General features: G+C 37.3%; 1 protein-coding gene across 5 annotated transcripts in view; it reads left to right on the top strand.

Moving 5' to 3' along the window:
- LOC111340349 (dynein axonemal assembly factor 9) overlaps positions 1-24,358 on the top strand; it is a 30,706-nt gene that overhangs the window by 3,447 nt on the left and 2,901 nt on the right. For 3 of the 5 annotated variants that reach the window (XR_015989252.1, XM_088726667.1, XM_088726661.1), the window contains exons 2-36: positions 9,181-9,266; positions 9,853-9,865; positions 10,024-10,098; positions 10,384-10,415; positions 10,724-10,848; positions 11,058-11,151; positions 11,538-11,631; positions 11,839-11,866; positions 12,197-12,274; positions 12,738-12,796; positions 13,155-13,197; positions 13,517-13,572; positions 13,881-14,025; positions 15,147-15,277; positions 18,984-19,068; positions 19,154-19,275; positions 19,372-19,417; positions 19,629-19,740; positions 19,868-19,938; positions 20,029-20,097; positions 20,285-20,372; positions 20,631-20,734; positions 20,856-21,057; positions 21,231-21,255; positions 21,393-21,485; positions 21,585-21,702; positions 21,940-22,028; positions 22,114-22,166; positions 22,650-22,752; positions 22,844-22,969; positions 23,138-23,175; positions 23,470-23,513; positions 23,626-23,714; positions 23,835-23,921; positions 24,222-24,270. Coding sequence is in view for 4 of the 5 variants with exons in the window: in XM_088726667.1 (XP_088582793.1) it covers positions 9,181-9,266; positions 9,853-9,865; positions 10,024-10,098; positions 10,384-10,415; positions 10,724-10,848; positions 11,058-11,151; positions 11,538-11,631; positions 11,839-11,866; positions 12,197-12,274; positions 12,738-12,796; positions 13,155-13,197; positions 13,517-13,572; positions 13,881-14,025; positions 15,147-15,277; positions 18,984-19,068; positions 19,154-19,275; positions 19,372-19,417; positions 19,629-19,740; positions 19,868-19,938; positions 20,029-20,097; positions 20,285-20,372; positions 20,631-20,734; positions 20,856-21,057; positions 21,231-21,255; positions 21,393-21,485; positions 21,585-21,702; positions 21,940-22,028; positions 22,114-22,166; positions 22,650-22,752; positions 22,844-22,969; positions 23,138-23,175; positions 23,470-23,513; positions 23,626-23,714; positions 23,835-23,921; positions 24,222-24,270 (2,872 nt within the window). In the remaining variant the exon portion in view is untranslated. Of the gene's footprint in view, positions 1-9,180; positions 9,267-9,852; positions 9,866-10,023; positions 10,099-10,383; positions 10,416-10,723; positions 10,936-11,057; positions 11,152-11,537; positions 11,632-11,838; positions 11,867-12,196; positions 12,275-12,737; positions 12,797-13,154; positions 13,198-13,516; positions 13,573-13,880; positions 14,026-15,146; positions 15,278-18,983; positions 19,069-19,153; positions 19,276-19,371; positions 19,418-19,628; positions 19,741-19,867; positions 19,939-20,028; positions 20,098-20,284; positions 20,373-20,630; positions 20,735-20,855; positions 21,058-21,230; positions 21,256-21,392; positions 21,486-21,584; positions 21,703-21,939; positions 22,029-22,113; positions 22,167-22,649; positions 22,753-22,843; positions 22,970-23,137; positions 23,176-23,469; positions 23,514-23,625; positions 23,715-23,834; positions 23,922-24,221; positions 24,271-24,358 lie in introns of those variants that run through there. The other 2 variants (XM_022947179.2, XM_088726683.1) reach the window with 2 other exon arrangements.

Raw genomic sequence — 24,358 nt, 5'->3', positions numbered from 1 at the left:
CAAACGAAGTCGTAACTACTTACAAGATCTGTACGGCACTACGGAATAAAACAACTGAATAAAAATTACAACTACGATGTTATATACTGGATAAAGGCTAAAACAATAGACTAAACAAGGTTACACAATACTCAAAGGCGATTACATGAAACAACACTGACAAACTTAATTTACATTTTGACAGCATGAAAAAATACAAACTAATAAATACAGAACTGAACTATCGAGATGAGAACTACTTGCACTAATTACAATTAACAAAGACGAACGACAGAACTGATAACAAATAACTCTCGTGGCTACACCGGGGATTTTAACCCTCTTTCGACGGGTCTCAAACCAAAGGACTTGACGCAGACAATCAATCTTAAACAAATGGTAAAATTTCAGACCAGAGCTACAAGAACCCTCGACTGGTTTCTTACGAATAGACCCGCCATTTTTCAATTGTCTTAACTTACCAAAGATAGCAAGGAGTGATCATTTTACGATTTTAGCAAAACCAATAACAACTAGCACGCATCCACATGTAATCCAAAAGGTAACAGTACGCGATTTACGGGACAGCGCATGGCGTGAGTTCGGACATTGGCTGACTAACAAAGACTAATCGCAGTTGTTTTCGGCAGAGTCATGCCAACATAAGTTTCACATCTTCATTACCAAGCAACAAAATACAGTCGACATCTACCTTCCTCGGAAAACAGTTAGAATTCATCCAACTGATAGACCTTGGACAACAAAGAGAATCAAGATGCTAATTAAAAACTGCATTCACCCTTGACGGAAAAGACTCCGCTTCCTATAGGTGTTTGAGGAATGAAGTCCAATGGGAAATAAGGTTGGCAAAATACCACTATTACCATCATAAAGTAAGTGACCTTGGGCAGAAGGACCCAAAAAAATGGTGGAAACAATCAAGTTATTGACAGGTCAGGATATACAACAGGAATGGTTCCATCAATTCCTAGGAGAAAACTGTCCAGACACTAAGGCCTCAGCTAAGATAGTGAACGACCACTTTATCAGTCGGAAGATGTCTAAAAAATCCCTTTAACTTTCTTATACCGAGAACAGCAACGAGTGGTCATAGTTACAACTTTCGATCCGGTGACAACAGCAGAAGTATTGTTTATGCTGATAGGAGTCGTTGCCAGACCCATGTTCAGGTTCCTTTATCTCTTTCAATAGTGAATATGCAAACATGTAAATAGTTAATTAAGATATTTTTATTGTTCTTATAGTGATTGTAGTTTTAGCTGATTATTGATTGTAAATGTAGCCCTTTAATTCAGTTGATTCTGCAATGTGGCAAATAAACGGTATATTATTATTATTATTATTATTATTATTATTATTATTATTATTATAACTGTTTTTCAGTCAAATCTTTTTTAAACAAATGGTTTTGGTAGTTGTTGCTCAAATTTCTTACACAAGAACAACCACTTGTGAGCCCGAAATTTAAAACATTTTTCTAGGGTCGTGTTTGTATGTTTGATTTGCAACCTCCCATTTGTAGCAAGAAGCATTAATGAACAGTTGCTTATAACAGATAAATGGCCTCCATTTGGCTTGAAAGTTGGCAGGGATATTTATCTGCTGGCAGTATCTGTTCCAAGATGTGAACAATTTTGTAAGAGTCAAGCTCAAGGAAAACTGTGAACTTTGAGGAACAGATATTGTCCAGGAGAAAGTGATTTACAAGGATATTTTTGCACCAAATGGAGGCTAAGATTTTTTGACCAAAAACACTTGTTCCTTGATCTGCAAACCAAACAACATTTCTCTCCTTGAATTCAATTTCAAGTGAATAGTTTTCTGTACTAAGTGTAGGATTTGAAAATTGGGGAATATCACTTGTGGTGGATCCACAGATATCCCCCAGTTTTAGTTGGGGGATATTTGGTCAGGTGATATGTTTTATTTAATTACACAGGAGATAAGATTATTAGAATTATTAAGTTTTTTTGCATACTCTTGTTTTCTTCCATTAAAATGTTTCTTTCTTTTTAGCTGCCTGAGCTTTGAGCCTTGAGATGGTGGGTGAATTTACAAAAGTTCATGCTAGCCAAGCTCAATACTCTAAGACAAGTGGCGTAATGAGTAGTTCATGACTAAATTGCAATTTTTGGTGCCCAGTTTGTCAAATGGCAACTTTGAAGAAAGTTAGGCTTGGATCCCTGTTGTGCTGTTTTTATACACTGATAAGTTGTTTTAAAACAATCCTTGAACAGAAGAGTCCTCTTTTTACCATAGTAACTTTGATGTTTGTTTTAATGTCAAGGGATCACAAGGGAGACTACACTTACTGTAGTAGACTGATATTATGCAGCCCAGTAAAATAAAGTATTTGGTTATTTGTTTGTGTGTGTTCAGTTCACTTTGTTGTTAGTGTCGGGAGACAGATTGTCACTGGGAATTCTAAGATTTTTGGGGTGATAACACAGTCTATGTGATCTTTATAGCTCATGGAAAGTATCAGGATTAGCATAGTTTAACTGATTAAGTGATACTTACTAAGTTTGTTAGGTAAAATAAAAAGATTTCTATTACAAACCAATCTTCATCAGAACTTTGCCAGTTGTTATTAGTGTTTGCTTCATAGACCTGATTTAAAAAAGTGAAAATGGAAGAATAAGTCATTCAGGGGAATGTATTTTGTCATAAACCTAACAATTTCCCTTTTTTGCTTTCTCCAATTCTCTTATGTGTTTTAAATCTCAATGCCATTTCTCATACTTGTTGATCAGAATGATTTATTGGAACAATTATATGATGCAAAGCAAAGTGAGAGAGCATCGTGCAGTAAAAGCAAAAAGCTTTAGATCAACTTCTTTGTTTCAAAAGCATTCTTTTCATTGATGTGCTAGAAATTTCCAAAATAAACCATGATTTTCTTAGCTGTGGTCTGTTTGTTTTTCTAATATAAGTTCCATTCAGTATTTCAAATAGTAATTATTACCATAATTTGAAATACAAACTAAGAGCTGTCTGTGAACTTGCAAATATGATGAAATCTTTAAGAGTAGGAAACAAGTCACAAATGTACGCTGTAGCTGTTTTTATAGGGTCATTTTATGTTGTACACTGCACCATGTCAGTATTAAGGGTTTAAACTCTAGAACAAATGCAGAATAGGTCTTTTGCAGCCAGGGCCACGTGATCAATTTTAGATATATATTATGGGATACAACTTGAAGAATACCAGAGATGGAAAGAGCATATCGAAAATACCAAAACGGCCAAGTCTGGGCCCTGGGAATTACAGAGCACTGTTTTTGCAGCGGTTTGAACTTTTGGAAAATTTAGAGGATTTGTGTGGAAAATGTTGCTGGAGAGCAAGGCCTTGCTCTCCAGCAACTTTTTCCATATAAACCTTCTTATTTATTAAAAATTCAGAGTGTCATCAAATCTCATCCTTGAATAATGAAGGCCTCAAACTTGTCCATTTTGTTATTTTCGAAATGCTTCTTCCTTTTCTGAATTCGGCTAAGTTATAGCCCATAATTTCATGAAAAGTAGGTCACATGATGGTGTAGCTGCAAAAGGCCTATCAGTTCAGAGATGAAGCTCCAATATTGTTTGCTCTGTCTCATTTAATTGTAAACTGTTGCTGTCTGGAAAAGTGCATGCTGATTAGTTTATCCAGACTTTCTACCTTTTTTCTGTTGATTCAGATTTCGTTTCTTTCAGTGAAACAATGTCTGTCAAACTTATGCTAAAAAATAAAGTTTTCAAGCAAGTGCTTTTTAAATTGGTAAGGTATTCCCCATAATTGTTTATGTCATTATGGAACAATTTTCCCACTTTTGGACAACTAGCAGCTTTTAATTCTTGCAGGTTTATGTGGTTGTTTCAATTTATATAGCTACAGAAATATGATACAGTGGAACCCCTCTAAACTGAACCCTCATTAAACTGGAATGCTCTCTATACCGGACCTTTTTTTCTCTGTAATACATTTTCTCTATTTTTAACCTCAATAAACTGGAACCCCTCACTTCCGTAAACCAGATGCTTTTTTCAGTCCGTAATCACAAACTGACAAAGTGAAGTGAAGTGAAAACCTTTATTAATTTATAAGGCTCAGGGTAGCCCCTTCAGACGCAAAAAGCTGTCTGTTATCAATGGGAGCCCTGAGCAACAACATTAAAACATTACACTAAAACAGGAAATAATATAAATAGAGAACTATTTACAAGTAAAAGATTAAAAGATGTCTAACACGAAATATCATTAAGATAATTCGTTAAAAAGAGTGCAACCATGATAATAGAAGGATCTTTTTGCAATCTCAGTTCTCACAGCAGGCGGATGTAAGAGGTTGCTTTGTCTAGTAGCACGCGCATGGATTGTATTATTACGTTTAAAATATTGTTTAAAATACTGGGGACATTGACCTTGCAGGCATTTCTTAACGAGTTTAAAGACAGATTTACGTCGGCGCTCCTCCAACGTGGGCCATTTCAGAACGTCCATTGCCTGCTTGCTGCGCACAGTTCTAGCCACTATCCTAGCAGCCCGGTTTTGGAGGGCTTCGAGGTCTTGTTTGCGACCTTCCCCGCAACAGCCCCACACACATACACTAAATAGGCCTAATTAGACTACAATACACTACATTTGCACTCTCTCTAGAAAGGCTTCTACGAAGCCTGCCGAGCATTCCTATGCGTTTTCCCGCCTTCAAAATTAGGTGCTTTATTTGCTCATTCCAGCTAAGGCGGTCATCAAAAACTATACCTAGATAAGTAAAATGAAAAACCCGCTTAATTACATTGTTATTTAAAATAATAGAAAAGGAGTTAACAGCAGATAATCTAGGGGCGGTTCCGAAAAGCATAGCTTCAGTTTTTGTTACATTAACAAACAGACTATTAAAAGAAAGCCAGTCATCAATTTTAGACAGTTCAGCATTCAGCTTGTCTTGAATTACAGAGGCTTGAGAGGATGAACAGTATAGAACAGTGTCATCGGCGTACATCAGAATATTGCAATCGGACACTACTTCCTGTAAATCATTAATGTGTAGAATAAACAATAGTGGCCCGAGAATAGAACCCTGAGGCACTCCAGTAGAGACGGCTTCTGAAGTAGAAGTCACCCCTTGAAACTCTACAACTTGGGTGCGGTTCGACAGGTAATCCGTAAACCAGCCATGCTCTTTATCCAAAATCCCCAAATTGGAAAGCTTGTCCAGAAGTACCGCATGATTCACAGTGTCAAAAGCTTTGCGAAGGTCAATAAACACAGCACCAGTTAATTGACCTTGATCCATGTTCCTTCGAATATTATCAGAAAAACTAAGAGCAGCGAATTCTGTCGAGTGATACTTCCGAAAACCGCACTGATAAGGGCTCAAAATCTTGTTTTGCTGGAGATATTTGTAGAGTTGGATATGTACAGCCCGTTCTAAAACCTTAGATAAAACAGGTAAAATGGAAATCGGGCGATAATTGTCCATCTCATCAGCCTTTCCTTTCTAAAAAAGTGGAATGACCCGTGCGGATTTCCAATCACTAGGAACTTGGGCAGTACGCAACGAGGTGTTGATAATAAACGCCACAGGCTTAGCTACAATGTCCGCAGAATCTTTTAACAGGCGAGCCGGTATGCGGTCCAAACCCACGGCCTTCCCAGATTTCAGGCTACGTAGTTGAGACATAACAAACTCCCCAGAGATCTCAAGAAAATTAAACGGCGGATACTGACAGGCAGGAGTAACGGAATAACGTTGTTTATGACCACAAGTTTTCCGTAAGGTGGCCATCAATTTGCTTGCTGCAGATGCGAAAAACTTGTTAAATGCATTGGCAATGCAATGTTTGTCAGAAGAAATAGCGCCGTCTACTTTGATGTTCGGAGAAGTAGCTTTCTTTTCACCCGGTAGGATTTTCTTCATCGTCTTCCAAAACAATCTGTAATCGCCACCACTTTCCTCGATGAGCCGTTTATTGTAAGACGCTTTCGCTGACCTTATTTCATTTGTCACACAATTGCGAAAATGGCGGTAGTTTGCCCAATCTTCTGAGGCATTACTCTTGATTGCTTTTTTGTGAAAATAATTACGCTGGTGCATAGTCACCTTTATGCTCTTGTTTAGCCAGGGACAATTGTCAATGCCGCGCACGCGGCGCTGCATCAGTGGTGCATGACGATCAGCAATCGTGACAAATTTTCGCTTAAAGTCATGCCAGAGATCATTAACAATGGCAGGTCCATCGGGACCAGGAGCAGAGTTCCAGGTAACGCCCTTCAGGTCTTTGCGAAAAGCGTCAACATTGAAATGCGCATAATTTCGGAAGGTCTTGACTTGGGAAGGTGCTCTTTTCCAGTTTAATTTACGCACACAATAAACCAGTTCATGGTCACTTAAATGAGTGGAAACTACCCCCGACTCACACACATTTTGCGGGCAACTGACAGCGACTAAATCAATAAGTGACTTAGAGTTTTTAGTAATCCTTGTGGGCTGGTCGATTAGCTGCTTGATATTTAAACTCCTGAATAGCAAAGAAATTGACTTTGTTAAACCGGACATGAAAGTTTTAAGCTTGCTGCCAAAATCAAATCACACGTTTTAAAACGTGATTAAAATTAAAATCATAACCATGCAGCAGTGAAATCCCATTCAGAAGTGAGAAATGCGCATCAGCAGTCGTGCCACTGTTGTTGGGTTGAATGAATGACAACAAAGGGGTTTGCCATGTTGCGGGTGAAATCACGTACAAAAACAAACCAAGTAGCAAACATCACTATGTCTGAGAGAAGCGAAACACCAAAGAATGAAGTTATTGTTAGAGAAGAGAATTGAGTTGATCAAATGTTCGGAATCAGCGCCTAAACTTGAAGGCTCTAAGTGGTAAATTTGGGATCAATAAATCAACTTTATGTGTTATTTTAAAGAAGAAAGAAGTCTACAAATGAATTAAAAATCATCATATTACCCTGTGTGTAACACTGAAGTTTTTGGTAGATTAGACAAAATGACATTGAAAAGCTTCCTTGTGGTCCATGTTGTTAATTCCTTTACTGATGTGCTTTATTAATGCTCATGTACCATGTACTGGTACTTACAGTCAGACAGTACAGGATGCTGCATAAAATTGCCTTATGGGTAAAACCTCAGCACACTGGACACCCATCTAAACGGGACATTTCCTCCAGTCCCAAGGGCGTCCGGTTTTGAGGGGTTCCACTGTATCAGTTTGCATCAATTAAATGGCATGTCTGGTTTCATTGAGAAGTTTATGTTTCACCATATGTTCAAACACTACACAACCAGTTAACAAATTCTTCCCTTTGAAGTGTCCTTTGTCATAAATTATTTTGATATTTCAAATCTCATTGTTTTAATACTTGTATCAAGAGGGGAATCCTCTATAAAGTCACAGTTATGAAAAAAGAGAAGTAAATGGGAAGCAGATGTTTAAAGTGATAAAACATTTTATTACCTTGAAGTTTGTTACTTTGCTTTCTTTCAACTGATTTCTTTAAAGTTGGCATCCTTTTATGTTAATTTGTTACTAACCTGAACCAAAATCAATCATCGGCATAGCCAGGTGGCTCCAGATGATTCCTGGTGTTTACTTTGAAATTTCCACCTTTGAAATACGTTATTTCTCTAAGTTATTGATATCTGACTGTCTTCTTTTGTCTGAAAAAAGTTGACATATATGAGAAAGTTCATAGTAGTGGAGATAGGAACCCTTTTTAATGGTTGATAAATATGTTAATACAATAGGAGCACTGGTCATCTTTCCTCAAAAAGTAATCTTCATTGTGTGTTTGGGTCAGTCCATAGTCAGGTTAATCTAAGAGTCCTCAACAGCCTTTTGCATGATAAATCATGCTGTCCTTGTTTACCTTTAATTTGAAATCCTTACTTAAAACCACCTCTTTTTTTTTTTTGGTGGTGCTAATTTGATGGCAGTTGTGAATGTAAATGACATAGGACAATGTCACCCAGAGATGAGAAGTCCAAGATTAGTGTCACCTTCATTTAAATAAGATTTTAAAAATGCAATGGAAATTTTTGTTATGAACTCTTGTTGGAAACATCATTTTGTAATAAATTCTCAGAACTTATAGTTAACATTGTCTGATTGTTTTGCTTTTTTGAAATCTATTAGTACATAATTCCTGTTGTTGACAAAGAATTTGAATTTTTGTTGAAAACAATTTACATCTAGTTACCTTAATACTTTTTTGCGAGAATAGGAAGGAAAGATATTGCATGTAACTATCAGCAGCCATGTAACTTTGTCTGATTAAGGAGTACAATTTGTAGTCTGGAGAGAGGTGTCAGTAATGGTTACTACCACACACTGAGGGAACCACAAAATGATATCTAATAAACCTTTTACCAAAAGAACTGTTGAAAACTCCTTTTTTTTTTGTCTTCCTTCTTCAAAGTGAATGTTCAACAACTTAATTTTAAAACATACCTGTCATGTCATAAAGGTTCCATTGTGTTTGTTATTGAATAATTTTCTCAAAAGGTTCTATAGTGATTCTTTTAGGGTAAAAAAAGCTTTTATGCTTCAGGCAGTGATTGCCTAGACAAGTAGAAAACATTTTACCTCTAAATTTGCAGTTGCTAATTTGGCACACTTTGATTGGCAGTCCTATAGCAGGTTTTAATATGTTAACATTCTTTGTTTATAGTCTAAAGTTAACTGTCAAGAAACTTTTGCTTGACATACTTTTTATGCTCATTTGTTTCCTTTTGAAGAAAATTCCTCTTGGATGCTCAATAGTTATCCAATTAACAAGACCTGGTCCATTTCTTGAAAAACAATACCTTGTCCTGAAATGCATGTGCTCTTATTTGCCTGATTACACAATTTTTATTTTTAGTACAGGATGTGCATTGTAATACTGATGAATCACCTTAAGTATGATTAATGTCAAATAGACTGAACTTGGACATCTGAACCTTGTTATTGGTTAACTCAGCATACTATGCAGTCATGTCATAAATGTATGCACTTGTAAGACACATGGAAAAGTACTGTATGATCAGATGGCCATATTGAAATATAGTTGTATTTGATTGTCGAGATTCTGTGCCTTGTCTGTTCGTTTGTCTTCATTTCACGGATCCCCTAATTATCAGACTGTTGCCTAAGACCCACACGACAGTTAATGTGTTGTCATTAAATTGTGGATACTTTGTAGTTGTACAAGGCTTCGGAAGGTACAGGAGCTGTTAAGTTGCGATAAAAATCAACCACCCAAGATAGATGGCATCCTCTGTATACTTGGTAAGATTTCAGATTTTTTTCAAAAAAAAATTATTAGTAGCCACCCACAAGTTGACTGTAAGGCCGTGCAAGTACCATTGATATGCCATATGGTGTGCAAGTGATGGTGATTGAGATTTGTAATTAAAAAAAATTAAGTAACTGGTCATGGTGACTCTACTGTTTGGCTTTTGAGTCTGAATTTTTGAGTTTTGTTTTTTTTACCCCTGGCCATGGTAATTGTGTTGTATTCTGGCCATGATATTTTACTGACACAGAGCCTCTTTGTACCTGTGGGTATGAATAACACCCAACAAACTGGTAGGAAAACCTGACTTATTTGGTTAACCTTTAATTTCCTTTAATGGCAGTAGCATTAAGCAGTTTTGCCTAGGCTAGTTTTTGTGCTTCTAGATCTGGAAAAATTTTCACTAGTGAAAGAGTCATTAAGTGCAGTGTAATGGTTAATGATCAAGACTGTGTGTATACACTGTGCCAACATCTGTCAAACATGATTAAATAATTATAAGCTAATTTAATTGACCTTTGATGTTTTTGGCAATCAGTTTTTAAATAATAATTATGTTCTCTTTTACTTAATATACAGGTATCGATAGCAGGTAAGGAACTTCCCTTATTATGGTATTGTCACGTTTGATGATGTCATGGTTGAATTGAAAGATGTAACACTGAAACTTGCAAGCATTAAGTAATTACATTTGAGCAAAATACTGGTATAGGTCATGTGATCTTGTTACAATTATTATGACTGTTTCAGGTATAATGGTGGAACCAAAAGCCTTCTTAACTACTTACTCTTTGGATTTTGTAAACTCACACCAGTGGATTTTTGGTAAGAAAAAAATACAGTAAATCAGAGATATGAATTATCATTCAATTTGTGAACTTTTTGACACACTTCCGAATGCAAAAACTGCCAAATGGCCATACTGAAGAGAAATGATACACAATTGCATCTTTGTACTCTTGGTTTGAATATGTGGAAACTTTAATTCTGGCTGAAGTTCTTTATCCTACTTCTCTGTGTCCCTATGAACATATTTTCTCGCTGACCCATTAAATTAAGACATGTCTGAGAATAATAATATTCTAACAGTTGTGGTGTTTACTATTACAGTGGAAGTAAAATCACAGAAGAGGAACTAGAAGGTAATTTTATTTCCAATGTATATTTGTACTGCAATGGCATTCATGATTATAAATATTATGTTCTCATTTAATTAATACAGTCATGAATTTCCATTGCTTTGTAATTTTTCTTGCTGAGGTTCTTACTGTTGAGTGTTTAGAGGTAATGAGAATTGGGCACCATTTTTACTAAAGAAAGAGCGGTGTAACAGGTGTTGCACTGTAGCTCTGCTCTGTTAGGAGAGAATGCCATAAAACCTATATTTATTATTCATCATAAATACATGTACACAGGTATGAACCTCTTGCTGTTCTATGTTTGTTGGCAGACATTGTGGTTGTTGTGAAGGCAGAGAGTGTTCATGTGTACTGTAATCCAATCAACTATCCTCTGCTGCTGCCATACATTGCACATTGGAGGAATCTACGCATACACTGCCTTGACAAGGAACTGGTACTTTGCTTGTTTGTGTTGTGACTTGTTTTGCCAAATATCCACTGACTTGTTCAGACCTGGCTCTATACCATCCTCCTTTGAACAGTGAGTTAAACTTTGTGTAAACATCATACACGTACTTTGTGGCCCTGAGTAGCCAGTTGGTAAAATTGAAAAATAGATTTACTGCTTAATGTTTTTTGTATTTGATGTGGATTTGTGTGAAGTATATAGATAATGAAGAGAAGGCTGAAGAATTCAAGATACTAAGTTTTATATCCATGGTAGAGGGATGTAACTGTCTTGGTATACCATATGGAGGTATGTAGGCTATTTCTAGGTATTCACTGTTTTACTGTATGTAGAAAAGTATTGGTGTGTATTTTTTAGAACATTGTACATGTAGACCACATTTGTTTTGTCAGCTCCTTCTCTTTTAAGAATTTTTTGTTGAACATGTACTGGACAAATTGTTGCCATAATTATTTATTTTACTGCAAAGAACACTGGATCTTGGACTCTTTAAATAATCTTAGAAGCAAAATTATGATGAAAACTGCTGAAACTTGGCTGATCATTTCTAATTGTTTTGCACTAGGTGTCCAGACTGTGGAATAAATGGAAGTCTCTTAGAGAAATTTAGAATTTTAGCCTGAAAACTGACATCTTTGTAAGTAGTTAGCTAACAACATGTTTTTGTTTATTAGTACCCACCCCTGGTGATCAGCAGCCTTGTTTTGACCCATTTGTATTGGAGAAATGGCCCCTAATTCAAGCATTTGCTCTGGAGGGTTTTGGCAGGTAACGTTGTACTCTACCCAACTGGTGACATTTTGCTTTCCCACTTTGTTTTACTCACTTCTTACTAAATGTTTACCTTGGAACAAATCTGTGCCCTGTTTGTTTTTATTTCCTTTATTTGTATGTGGTGTATTATCATGTTTTTTTAGGAGAGAGTTACTTGTATGATGCAATGACCATTGATGTATTATCTTTATATCTCTGTAGTGGTGGATTTTTCACTATGAAGTACAAGGTAAGAGAAAATTGGGAATCTTCATTGATTACAGTTGCATCTTTTTGTCTTGTTGATGGTAAGTTTTCAACTCTACCTTACATCAATAGGACTGACTATTGTGGCCTTTGGGGTTAATTGCAGTTTCTGAAATATGAAATGATCAGATGTGGCATCCTTTTTAGACCCTATGACTTCTCTGACTCCCCCTCCCCCTCCCCTCCCTATCTGGTCCGTGTTGTGCCCCTCAATAAAGATGAGCCTTGTAGTAGTTAGATGTTGTGAAGAAGGCTGTCTCTATTGATTGTAGTAATGGAATCTGTCATGTTTAATGTATTTATCATTGGCTAGGTCAGTGATGTCACTCAAGAACTAGAGCAGATTTATGGTTTGTTGGACCCTGTGTCTGTAGAAACCCTTATCAAGGAGGTAAACACTATCACTGGCTAGTTTTATTTTTAGTCAGTTATCTACCACAAATTAAATGATTTAGGAATCACTGTTTCATGAGTTTTTTTCTTTCCCTAAAGAATTTGCATTGAGTGTAAAAATGTGAGAAAATAATAATCGCAATTGCCAACCTAATAATTCAAATTAAGGAAAAGAAAACTACCTAAGTGGGAGAAAAAGCAAGTGACCAAGATATGACTTGTTTTAACAGTGGCACACATTTTCTTGACCAATCACAGAGCAAAGTAAAGCAAAACCAAAGCAATTCTGGATTATGCTTGAAAATTGGGTTAAGAATTAAACAGGATGCATTTTAGTTCAGTGGTCACCATTTTAAATCTCTTTAGGGTTGTAACTCCATACTCAGCGAATGGAAATTAGTTTCACAATTTAATTAAGTTACTACTAAGACTAAGGATGTACTTTCCTTGTTTTCCTACAGACTCTTCCTTTGTTTGAACGTCACTGTAAATCCATTCTTACAAATGTGGATGCAGAAAGGTGTGTGTAAGACAGTATTGGTGTTATCATACCAGCTGACAGTCTCTATGAGAACCATGTGGTGGGTGGAAAGAGGGATGGAGGGGGGGGGGTGGGGGGAATGGAGAATGATGACTCCTACTGTACTCTGATAGTTACATTGTAAATGGATGGTCCTGGAAGTGATACATGTGCATAACAAACTTGCACTGTCTTGTGGTTTATTCTTCCACAAGACTCAGTTTGATTCTTGTTTTGAATTCCTGGTATTTATGAAAGTTGAAATTGAATTTTATTGATTCAAATGTGCAACTGCAACAGCAGGATCCAAATGTCTTAAAGAGTTTTAAATAAAAGATGAAATCTCTAATTCTTTCAGCCCAACTGAGCTTCTCAAAGTAACAGAAAGCAGTTTGAGTGAGGTTAGTTCCATACCTGGCTTAGAAAGAACTATGGTTCATATTTTCCTCGCTGTTGGTTGTTTAGTGACCAAGAAGTATGCTAAAAATGAAGCAAGTTGAGGGCAAGTTTGTGTTATGTACTCAGTGGTAGTTTTAAAGCTGTTATTTCTTTGATATACATGTACAGCGTTGTCATGATACGACTTGTATCAGCCACTTTCCCTTCTTAGCTGGAGATCAATGAGAGAAGAGCAACTGGTCACATGTGGGAATGCTATAGTATGAAATAATCAATTTCGAGAAATTTTTTTACTGTCATTGTTTTTTTTTTTCCTTGAAGCCCATTGTGAGTTACTTTACACATGGACACATTGTTGACAGAAGCAGTGATGAGAGGTAATACTCTAGTTTGGACATGAACTGTCTTCATTAACAAAATTACACAGCTTCTAAAGAGACAGATTTACACAAGGGTTTCAAAAAAAGACCAATTTCGAATCATAAATCTTGAATATACAGGAGGCAAGTTTACATTGTTTTGAGGTACTATAGTTCAGGTCAGGCTGTAGAAGTTGCATTTGATTTCTTGATAAATATCTAGTCATTGGTTTTGATGTCTTCACGCAGCAATAAAACTGAAACAGGGTCAGCTGCCTTAACAAACCTATTGATTTACTTATTGACTTATTGTTTTCTCTCTGTAGTTCCTTAGAAGGCTCTCAACCTTTTGTTCTCCTGGGAGCCCACTCCACGAGAAAAAATATGCACAGTTGTGGAAAAAATGCCAACTTCAATAATAACACTGCAATTGGAAATGGTGGCATTAATGGTACAACTGCTAAACATATGGTGAGATATCAGATTATTGTTATTTGGGAAGAATACCCTTGCTTGTAAAAGTGACGTTTAGTTGGACCACAGGTAACCCAGGCTCGCTCTTTGTGTCACGTACACATGGTTTAATAGAGAACACATGGGGCGAAGTTTAGGTCTAGAAATTTGCTTGAAATTGGAAATAAAAATCAATGAAACCTACCTTGTGGTGATTTGTTGTTGTCCTCGATATGTCCTCGTTTTTTCGGGAAAAATACTCTTCTCCACCTTTCCTTCATAGTAAAGAGATAAGGTAAGGTAGGAGGCTGACGGCAGCGTCGGGGACCGATCGACCCTCAACCCAGCACATTTTTTTCGCGAAAATCCAATCCAGTCGCCAAATAAACACGCCGGGCTCGTAGAACAAGATTAACTCTAAAACCCAAATCCACTAAAGCAGCTCCAGCTTGAAACGCGAAGCCAGTAGGCTCCGTAAAACTTGTACGTTAACCCACTAAAATTGCGGCCCGAAACCGTTGGCATCACAACTGGTCCAATTCAAACAGGCACTGAGCTCGGGGAACCTGGTGACGAGTATAATCCTCGTGGAGTGAGGGGAGTGTAGTCGGACGGTGAGTTTTACCTTTGAGCAATCTGGGACTCCCTCACTCCACGGGGACAATAATAATAATAATAATAATAATAATAATAATAATAACCTTTATTTAGACACGATAATGTTTAAAGCTGAACAGCTTGTGGGGTCGTGTGTAAATGCAAATAAACTCTAAATTAAATAAATTCAAATGATGATGGCATTTGAGGAGAGGGGAAAACCGGAGTAACCGGAGAAAAACCTCTCGGAGCAGAGTAGAGAACCAACAAACTCAATCCACTTATGACGCCGGGTCCGGGAATCGAACCCGGGACACATTGGTGGAAGGCGAGCGCTCTCACCACTACACCAACCCTGCTACCCCTTATGTTCTCTCTATTTAACCATGTGTACGTGACACAAACAGTGAGCCTGAGTTACCTGTGGTCTCTCCTTGTGTTTCTTTGTCAGTTTCTTCATCAGACTGTTAACACAAACCAAAATAGGAGACACATATTCTAACCTACAACAATAACAATCAGCCTTTAACGATTTTTCAAAGGTCTGTTTTGCTGTGGAACCTAAAGGAAGAATAACTTGTGCAAGAACGTATTTTTTACAAACTGGATTTGTACCATCTTCAGTGGGCAATACAGCAAAGAACGAGTCAGTTATTCATAGTAAGGACTTGAGGTGTGTAACACTGGCTATTGAGAGCGAATGTTACCAATGGTCAAACATTTGGTGCCAACAACTGAAAAATCGATTTCGCCCATATTTCAAAGTGAAGTAGGTCTCAATGGGAAATAAACCACTGCATACTTCGTTTGGCTGAATATCGATTTATTTTCGAGAAAATCGATAACAAATGAATTCCGCCAAAATATTGCTTTTCAGGCTTAAAATTTCAGACGCATCTCGGAGCGGGTCACAAAATGAAAGAACCTGGATTGATAAAAAGTACCAAATCTTGAAAAACAACATCAAAACATGTTGATTGCAATTTGAGCAATTTTTGACCATTTATTTACCCAGTCTTATTGAATTTATCCGACCCACTTCCAACTAGATTAAAAATAGGTCAAAAGTATCCGGGATTTATCTATGTGCTATAAAAAATAATTAACTGGAAATCTGGGTTTCGGAAGGCGGAAGGTAGTTCTTTTGGATCTCCAAAGGATTATTTGGGGAAATGATTCGGGGCGATTTAATAAAATTTTAAAGTTGGATAAAATGCGCCGATTCGACGGTGTCGTCAATAAGTCGAAAATGTATACATACTCACGCAAACTCAATTTATTCGCATTTTACCTCCAATCTACTGCTTATTTAACATAATATGCTCTTACCTTCCATATTTCTGAGGATTGCAGTCCTGAAATTGTTGCATCCCCCTCACAATAGCGATATTACTTGGAAGGATAGTCCACGCCTCCTACTAATGATTTTTCACAAAGCGTAACTCGGGGTTTTTGATTTGAGGTTTCTCTATTCCCATTTCGTTGAAAAAGAGGCTGTAATTACTTCACGTAAAAGATCTTTGCTTAAATGTTAGTCTTTAACCGAACCACGAACCAAATGTAAGCGGAATTTTGCTGGTTCAGAAATGTGCTTCTCGTGGGCGGAACAACGCTAATTGGTTCAAAATGAGATCTACTAAAATCGACAACGTCGCAAAAATAGAACATTGTACTGTGAAACACGTGGCTTCAGGAACTTAGGTCTTGTTTTAAATATACGAAACATTTTGTGATTAAATGTGTCATAATTAAATGTATCATGGTATTTTATCATGATCATTTATCATGGTATGACAAATACAACATTTGTGAAATCGAGTACCAGTCCAAGTTGTCAAAGTTTTCCCTTGGGATCCTACGGGAGATCTGCACCGCGCTTGAACTAGACGTTTCTTCAATAAACAGCAAGTGGAAGCAGCCCTATATAGATATTTTGAAGGAATTGGTTGAAAATAGCAACATCTTTATTTATACTCACAATTTAACTTATAAATGAAGGCTACCTGCAAAATAGCGAAGCTAATCGAGGCAGGCAGTATCAGAAACGTGTCATATTAACATAGTATTGTTCTAATGACAAAAAATAAATAACTAATGATAAAGGTACAGATGTCAATTACAAAAGTGAATACAAAATATAGATATACTAATTACGAAGCCACGAGCACATAATTAAAAACAGGAAAAGCTCAAAATACTCTTTATGGACTAAATATCTAACGCAAACCTTGAGCTCCCTGCCTGCGAAAAGACCCGCGCCCTGTCGGCAAATCTAATGGATTACTAACGTACCTTGCTGTCCGCTATAGCTAAACAGGGAAGTGTTTTTTCGGCCTCCCATAAGAAGTCATTTACTTCTTAAATTTAATTAACTTGGAAGGACAGATTAAGCACAACATGGGTTTGGTTAGCCTTTTTTTGCTAGCAAAATATAGATGATAGCTTTTACGCAGTGGGCGTGAAAATTCTGTTCTGATCAGACAACAGGCCTATAATGTGTCTTTACGCATCATCTACACTTTATAATATGTCACCACGTAATTCATTGATGGCTTTGAACCCAACCGTATTTGAGGGGGATAAATTACTTCTTACTTGGCTGGTTTCTTCGACAAGACTGAGCACCAAATAACTTACTAGTTGGGCTGATTCTTTCAAAGCCATTGTTTCAAATAAACAATATCAGTACGGCGAACATGTATTTTACTTTAAGTCCTTAGGCATACCGACCCGCACTCGAGTCTGCTGTATCAGCTGATGCAGTGATTACTCAGCGGCTTTTCTTGAGTTTCGCGATACGCAGAATGAATGGTTTTAGTACCAGAAGTGAGCTTTTGGACCGCTGCCCGTAATAGATGAATGTGAATATGAGAACGGACTACTTAGGTCGTAGTCTTACTAGCGGCACGAGTAACTTAACAAGGCATGATAAGCTCTGGGAAAGACGTAGTGTGAATATAAATCTGTTGAACTTTGGCTAATACAAAATTTTCAGTAAAGGTTGTGGTTTCCAGTTTTAACTCTAATACAGCTCCTTTGAAAGGAACAAGTATTCCAACACTGTATTTTTCTGTAACGGCACATCTGAAGTGATGGACTATGCCATTTGCAGATCCTTCGCTCTTTTTGACCTGATAGGAGCTTTATCCACCTAAAACAGTGATTTAAAAAATACCATGATACTTTTAATTATGATATATTTTTAAAATCACGAACGAGGTTAGATGATTGTTTACTCCTGTTTCGTATATTTAAAACAAGACCTAAGTTCCTGAAGCCACGTGTTTCACATTACGATGTACTGTTTTTGCGAAGTTGTCGATTTCAGTAGATCTCATTTTGAATTAATTAGCGTTGTTCCGCCCATGAGAAGCACATTTCTGAACCAGCAAAATTCCGCTTACATTTGGTTCGTGGTTCGGTTAAAGACTAAAATTTAAGCAAAGATCTTTTACGTGAAGTAATTACAGCCTCTTTTTCAAAGAAATGGGCATAGAGAAACCTCAAATCAAAAACCCCGAGATACGCTTTGGGAACAATCACTTTAGGAGGCGTTTACTATCCTTCCAAGTAATATCGCTATTGTGAGGGAGTTGCAACAATTTCAGGACTGCAATCCTCAGAAACGTGGAAGGTAAGAGCATAAGCAGTAGATTGGACGTAAAATACGAACAAATTGAGTTTGCGTGAGTATGTATACATTTTCGACTAATTGACGACACCGTCGAATTGGCGCATTTTATCCAACTTTAAAATTTGATTAAATCGCCCCGAATCATTTCCCCAAATAATCCGTCGGAGATCCAAAAGAACTACCTTCCGCCTTCCGAAATCCAGATTTCCAGTTAATTATTTTGTATAGCACATAGATAAATCCCAGGTTACTTTTGACCAATTTTTAATCTAGTTGGAAGTAGGTAGGATAAATTCAATTAGATATTGTGTAAATAAATGGTCAAAAATTGCAATCAACATATGTTTTGATGTTATTTTTTAAGATTTGGTACTTTTTATCAATCCAGGTTCTTTTATTTTATGACGCGACGTTCCGAGATGCGTCTGAAATTTTAAGCCTGAAAAGCAATATTTTGGCGGAATTCAGTTGTTATCGATTTTCTCGAAAATAAATCGATATTCAGCCAAACTAAGTATGCAGGGGTTTGTTTCACTCTTAGGCCAACCTAACTTGAGAATATGAGCCGAATCGATATTTTGGCTGTTGCCACCATGTTTTGAAAATGTTCGATTTTTGGACGCATTTGCTCTTAACAGCCAAGCTTAATGAACAGTAGTAGGTCATTTTAGACTTGGCACATGCCCCAACAGTAGATGTTAAAGCACTTGAACACTTGTTTTCTTTTTTTTCTTTTTCATTTTAGGTTACTAATGGATCTTTATCTTCTGTCAATTAATGCTGTGGTGGAAGGAGTCAAGACATATTCAGAAACATTTAACAAACAAAAGGTAAATAACATGAAGGTAACCATAATATCTTAAAGGGAATAATCTGTATTTATCTTTGTTTTTCCATTTTGTCATGTCTTTTAAGAGTTACTCAAGTGTTCTGTCAGAGCTCAAGCGTGGTTTGGATGAAAAGCAAATTGCAGTGAATTCCTCCTTCTTATCCAACAATGTGAAATTTTCTCTTGAAGCTTGTGATTTTTATGGAAGGTACGTATTACTCTTTGTTGTCGAAATTGTTCGCTGGTAAGAAGTTAAACCCACACCTAAAGTTTATTATATGATCCTTATATCTCCCATGTGTAGGAGTGTTGATTTACGTGAGGATATACCACTCTCTGGTTTTAAAAAAGTAAGCTTTGATATTTAGATGTTCAAAAAATGACTGTTTACATGTAATTCTTAGATTATTTATTGTAGCGGATGTGTTATTCCTCGATTCAGGTACACTGTACAATGTATGTTTTGATAACATTGATCAATCTCCTTACGTTCTGTTTTGTCCTGTCTTCTTGATGTTTTCACTGGCCGAATTGTTATGGCTTTTTTATGTGTTGTTTCAGGCAACACTTTATTTGTACGACATACCAAGTGTGGAGCACCCAGGACAAATCTTGGGTTCTGTGGTGTTTGGTGAATCTTTCCTTGACTCTGCTATAAAGATACTTGTCCCAGGTACACAATGAATGTTTGCTTAACCCAAATCACCTCTCATAATTTTAAATCAGGAAGTTAAAGCAGGTGTGGTTTTGTGTAAGAGAGTTTCAAAGTAAACTATTTCCTTAATTTCCTTCTTTTCCAGACAGATCACCCTTGTGGGACACGTCGTTAGTTTTCCTGACAGAAAACATCCTCAGATTTGTTACATGGCAGGTACATTTAGATATTTCCTATGTTGTTAACAAGTGATTACTGTGTTTTTATGATTTATTAATTCGACCAGTGGCAACAATTAAGGTAAAGTGTTTTTTCTTCTTCCAGGGCAATTGCAAAGACAGACAGATATCCGAGGAGATAGAATCGTTTGCTAAGGTGACTTTGACCGACGTGACTTTTAAATGTTTACTTGACAATTACTGAAAGCGATTGCATGAGTTGGTATACTTAATTTTTTTTTTAAATTGATTACTATCATTGTTAAATCGTGGACTTTTGTATCAAAATAATTAGAAACACACCTTAAACATCTTCAGCTGTGTATTTCTTTCTCTGTTTACAGTCAAAAACTGACAGCGATGTCTTAGGAAAACAGTTACTTTGTGGTAACCAAATTTTTATCTCAAGTTTGGTGAACGGTTGGGAAGCAGGTAAATTCGGATTATTGTTTTTGGGTAAGGGATGTGTGACTTTTGACCCGTAACTTCTGATTGAGATTAAGGATACATACGTGCTTAGTCAACGTAAGACTTACAAAAGTTATTCTCAAATAAAATCACTCTTTTCATTCCCGTTACAAGTGAGATGCTTTTGAAATGACTACTTCAAATGTACTTGACCTTCATGAATTCCACATAGAGATATAAATCAATACTGAAGATAGTGACGCCTGAACTGTTAATTTCCAGGCTCGCTATATATTTTTGAGCAAGGGTTGGTGTTTGTTCATCCCAGAGTTGGTTCCATTGTGTTACAGACATCCAAGATATCTAAACTTCAGTTTTATGACAAGGTATAGTTTTTAGTAAACATTGTTTTGGTTGCCTCTCTACTCTTCTTTTCTCTCCTCTCCTCTCTCACGGAACTTGTTAGCGAGGGATATTAAGGTATGTGTGTTTACTTCCTCGTGGTAGGACACGCCCTGTGCTCTTCTGATCCTGACATATCATCCCAGTTCAAAGGACAGTCTACCTTATTACCTTACAGTGAAACAAAGTCACGTTGTATTGGCTCTCACGCCTCGTTCCAGAATTTACAGGCAGTTTTACTCTGATGTGATCCACCCGTGGAAGGAAAGACAGCTGCCAAACTTTCCACAGTTCGAAACTATTGACGGTACGATAAACGGAGATTTTCCTTTTAAGCTTAGTAAAGAGGTTTTACTCGGGCTTACTCCAATAACCACAGGCTTTCCCACTCTCCGAAATTACTTTCTTTTTAGTGTCCCATTTAATCATCGGGTAGGTAAAGGTTTAAATCATCCTTTTTTTTTTTTTACGCGCTTTCAGATTTGCCCGATGATTTAAAAGAAAAGTGAGTATGAATTTTTTTTTCAGAATTGCATGTATGCTTAGAGCATTTCGATGTGTACGTGTACACTGTAGATCATCGAGTGGGCTCAGTTCCTGTGCCAGTATTCATAAATGTCAGTGATTGTTCAATTCTTTTAGGCACGTGAATTTACAAAATCAGCTAAAACTTTCAAGCGGATCAGATATACAGGATCTATCAACAGCTGAAGTTTTGTTGCCGCATTTAAAAGGGTGAGGATAGTTCTTCTACAAGTTGCTTGATGTAATGCGCGCTACGAATCACTGGTGTAATGTATCACGTAAAATTACTTTATCCTTGTTTAATTTCAGTTTCCTGTGTCATTGCTGTGTGAGTAGTTCGTTTGGTAACACGCCTGTTATGTGCGACGATTTACCTGTGATTCTAGGAAACAGTCGCGTAGAACAGGAGCAGTCTCGGGATTTTGAGGTAAAGGAACGTTTAATTGTTTTTTGTTTTTTTTGTTCTGTTTTTTTCATTTGAGATCCCCAGACTTGAAAGATCCCAGTTGTGATGGTTATGATTCATTGAGCACAATATAGGCATTAAGTCTTAAAAAGGCTTGCGATTTACATTACAATACTAAATTCAAGAAGAAGCTCTATATGCAGTTATTCACTTACTTCATTGACTCAGTTTGAATCAGCTGCGTTTTTTGTTTTGCAGTTATTGTTAACCATCCTAACTGGTGTACCTGGTAGCGGTAAAGAGTCTCTGTGTTTAGCTCTTTTAGCACTTGCCAAGGAAAACAGCAAGTATGTCAAGTCTTTACGATCCGTCTGTGAGGACCTGTACGCTATCAGTCTACTGATCGTGAACACGGTTCTTATTTTATGACAGGTGGATAATCTTAAAGAGGCCAGTCAGTAATTCAGATGCTTTTGATCCTAAAGGTGTGTTGTCTAGTATCCTTACCGGGCATGGTATTGTCAGTCTGGATATTTTTGGTTGGTAATTTTTCACTTACAATACGGAGAAACAAACGAAAAAAGTCTTCTTTTGACAACGGAGAAACAAACGAAAAAAGTCTTCTTTTGACAACAGGGGGAGAGAAATAACATCGCCTCGTTCTTGAAATTGGAAAGTACAATGAATTTAGGTTGTAATTGCATTGTCAGAGTAAGACTTCGGAGTGCGATAACAGAGAGTTTTAGGAGGGGGGACCTGGACCTGAACCTGAAACTGAACCTGTTTATCCGGGACCAATCATTTTGCTGGCATAAAAGGGAGGGGGTGGGGTGTAAGAGAGCACAGCGTTATTGTTTCGTCTCGAAATTGTCTTACTGCGTTAACTTTATTTCTCTTCCTAAAGATTTTGAACGCGGTCCTTCAATAGAAGCTGTTTTCTCGCAACTTTGTCTTCTTGAATTGTTTAGTTTTACAAGAATCGCTTACCGCAACTTTGTCAAGTCAGCGACGCCTTCATGCCAGGCTCTCAGCCAGTGGTAGACGACTGCGAGTTATTGTGGTCACACCAGGGTGAGGCGCTCTAAGTAATACTATGAAGTTATCGGGGGTGTAGTGTAGTGAGTTATGAGGGAATAATGAGCTGTTTCGATTGTGTTGAAAGATTCACTGATATAGCAGAGGTTATTCAAGCCATAAGGACTCACCCTGATTCTGAGATGTCCAAGTGTGTCAAGATTGGTGCTGTCACATGCTGCGTGGACCCGCTTAATACCTTTATGGGGCACAGGTGAGGAAACCCATTGTACAGTGATTGTCTGTTTTGGTATTCCTTTCTGATAAAAACATCGACGAAAGACTTTCAAAGAAGCTGTAACAGACGAGAAGACTTAGTGTATGGTAACTCAGTTCTTGGTAACTTTCAAAAGTCAGAAGCTAGTCTTGTTTTTTTCAATAGATTGACATTGCCTAGGTTACTGGAACAGTGCGCTCAAGGTTTGTGACGTACAAATTCAGTTATTACCATGTGGCTGTATTGTTCTGCGCGTAAACTCTATCGACACATGCCATAATTGGAAACGAAGGCAGCTTTCTTTGTATGCTCGAGCGTTGTCAAAAGGCTTTTTCCACTCATAAACATTAAAGGGGACTTGTGGAATTACTGTAGATCATTATCAGACGGCGCTGCCGGGCGCACATCTACGAGTCTGAGTTAGGTTTTTGTCCCATTTTTTACAAGAACGCCAGCATGTGTTGAACTTTCCTTGTACAATTTTCATATATGAACAGGCTGGGTCAACAATGTTGTGTTTACAAGCTGTGTGGAGCCTCAGGTAAGACTTTACTTACCAATGGAACTTGTACATCTTTTGAATCATTTGATGCAACCTATCTTATTTATGTTAAGTTTGTGGTCCGCAATACACGAAGTTTGTCTTTCTCTAGAATGAACAGCTCAGCTTTGTCCAGAAACTGGTGCGAGCTTGTAACCCAGATGTGGCTTTTATTCTCGCCAAAGGAGGGGAAGTTACAAGGTAGGCAAAAGCTTTGATTCCTGTTTGTAGATGCTTTTACTGAAGAAAGATCTCTCTCAGCCTTGTGTAACAGTCTGGTTTGACCGGAGCTGCCTGATAGTGTTTGTGGTATGTTTGTAGGACACCTGATGTAGAATTAATTCTGTCAGACATTGCATTTGACGAGGACAGGATGGTTCAGAAGAGAGAGCTAATGTGTCCCGGCTGGTAAGTTACTCAAGATAGCGGCAACCAAATTACGGTGCGAGGGATGTTTCGTTTCTCTCTCCTGGGTTTCATTTCTTTATCAGTAGTGTAATTGATACTCGCTTGTTCCTGTTTGCTACTGTATGTTTGGTAGGTAATCTAAGATCAAAGAACTCCAAATTGAAAGACATTTACCTTTTTATACAAACATTTTAATATAGAGAGGTTTCCTGTGGCATGGATGAAGGACCTTTTGTCGAAAATATCTTTCAATTTTGGCACAGTTTCATGTATTAACTAACAGCTTTTTTTATCCTCAAGGTCTTTGGGTTTATTTTTAACTGGAATCACAGAACCACAAATTAACGAGGTACTATTTAAAATATTTTTCGTAACTGTTACTCCCGGACAAATCACAATGCACTTGTTGGAATTGAATGATTTTCTTAACAGTGAAG

The sequence above is a fragment of the Stylophora pistillata genome, chromosome 1 (assembly GCF_964205215.1).
Source record: "Stylophora pistillata chromosome 1, jaStyPist1.2, whole genome shotgun sequence".
In the NCBI taxonomy this organism is placed as follows: Eukaryota; Metazoa; Cnidaria; class Anthozoa; order Scleractinia; family Pocilloporidae; genus Stylophora; species Stylophora pistillata.
The sequence above is the reverse complement of the archived record's forward strand: the minus strand, read 5'-3'. Positions and strand labels throughout refer to the sequence as shown.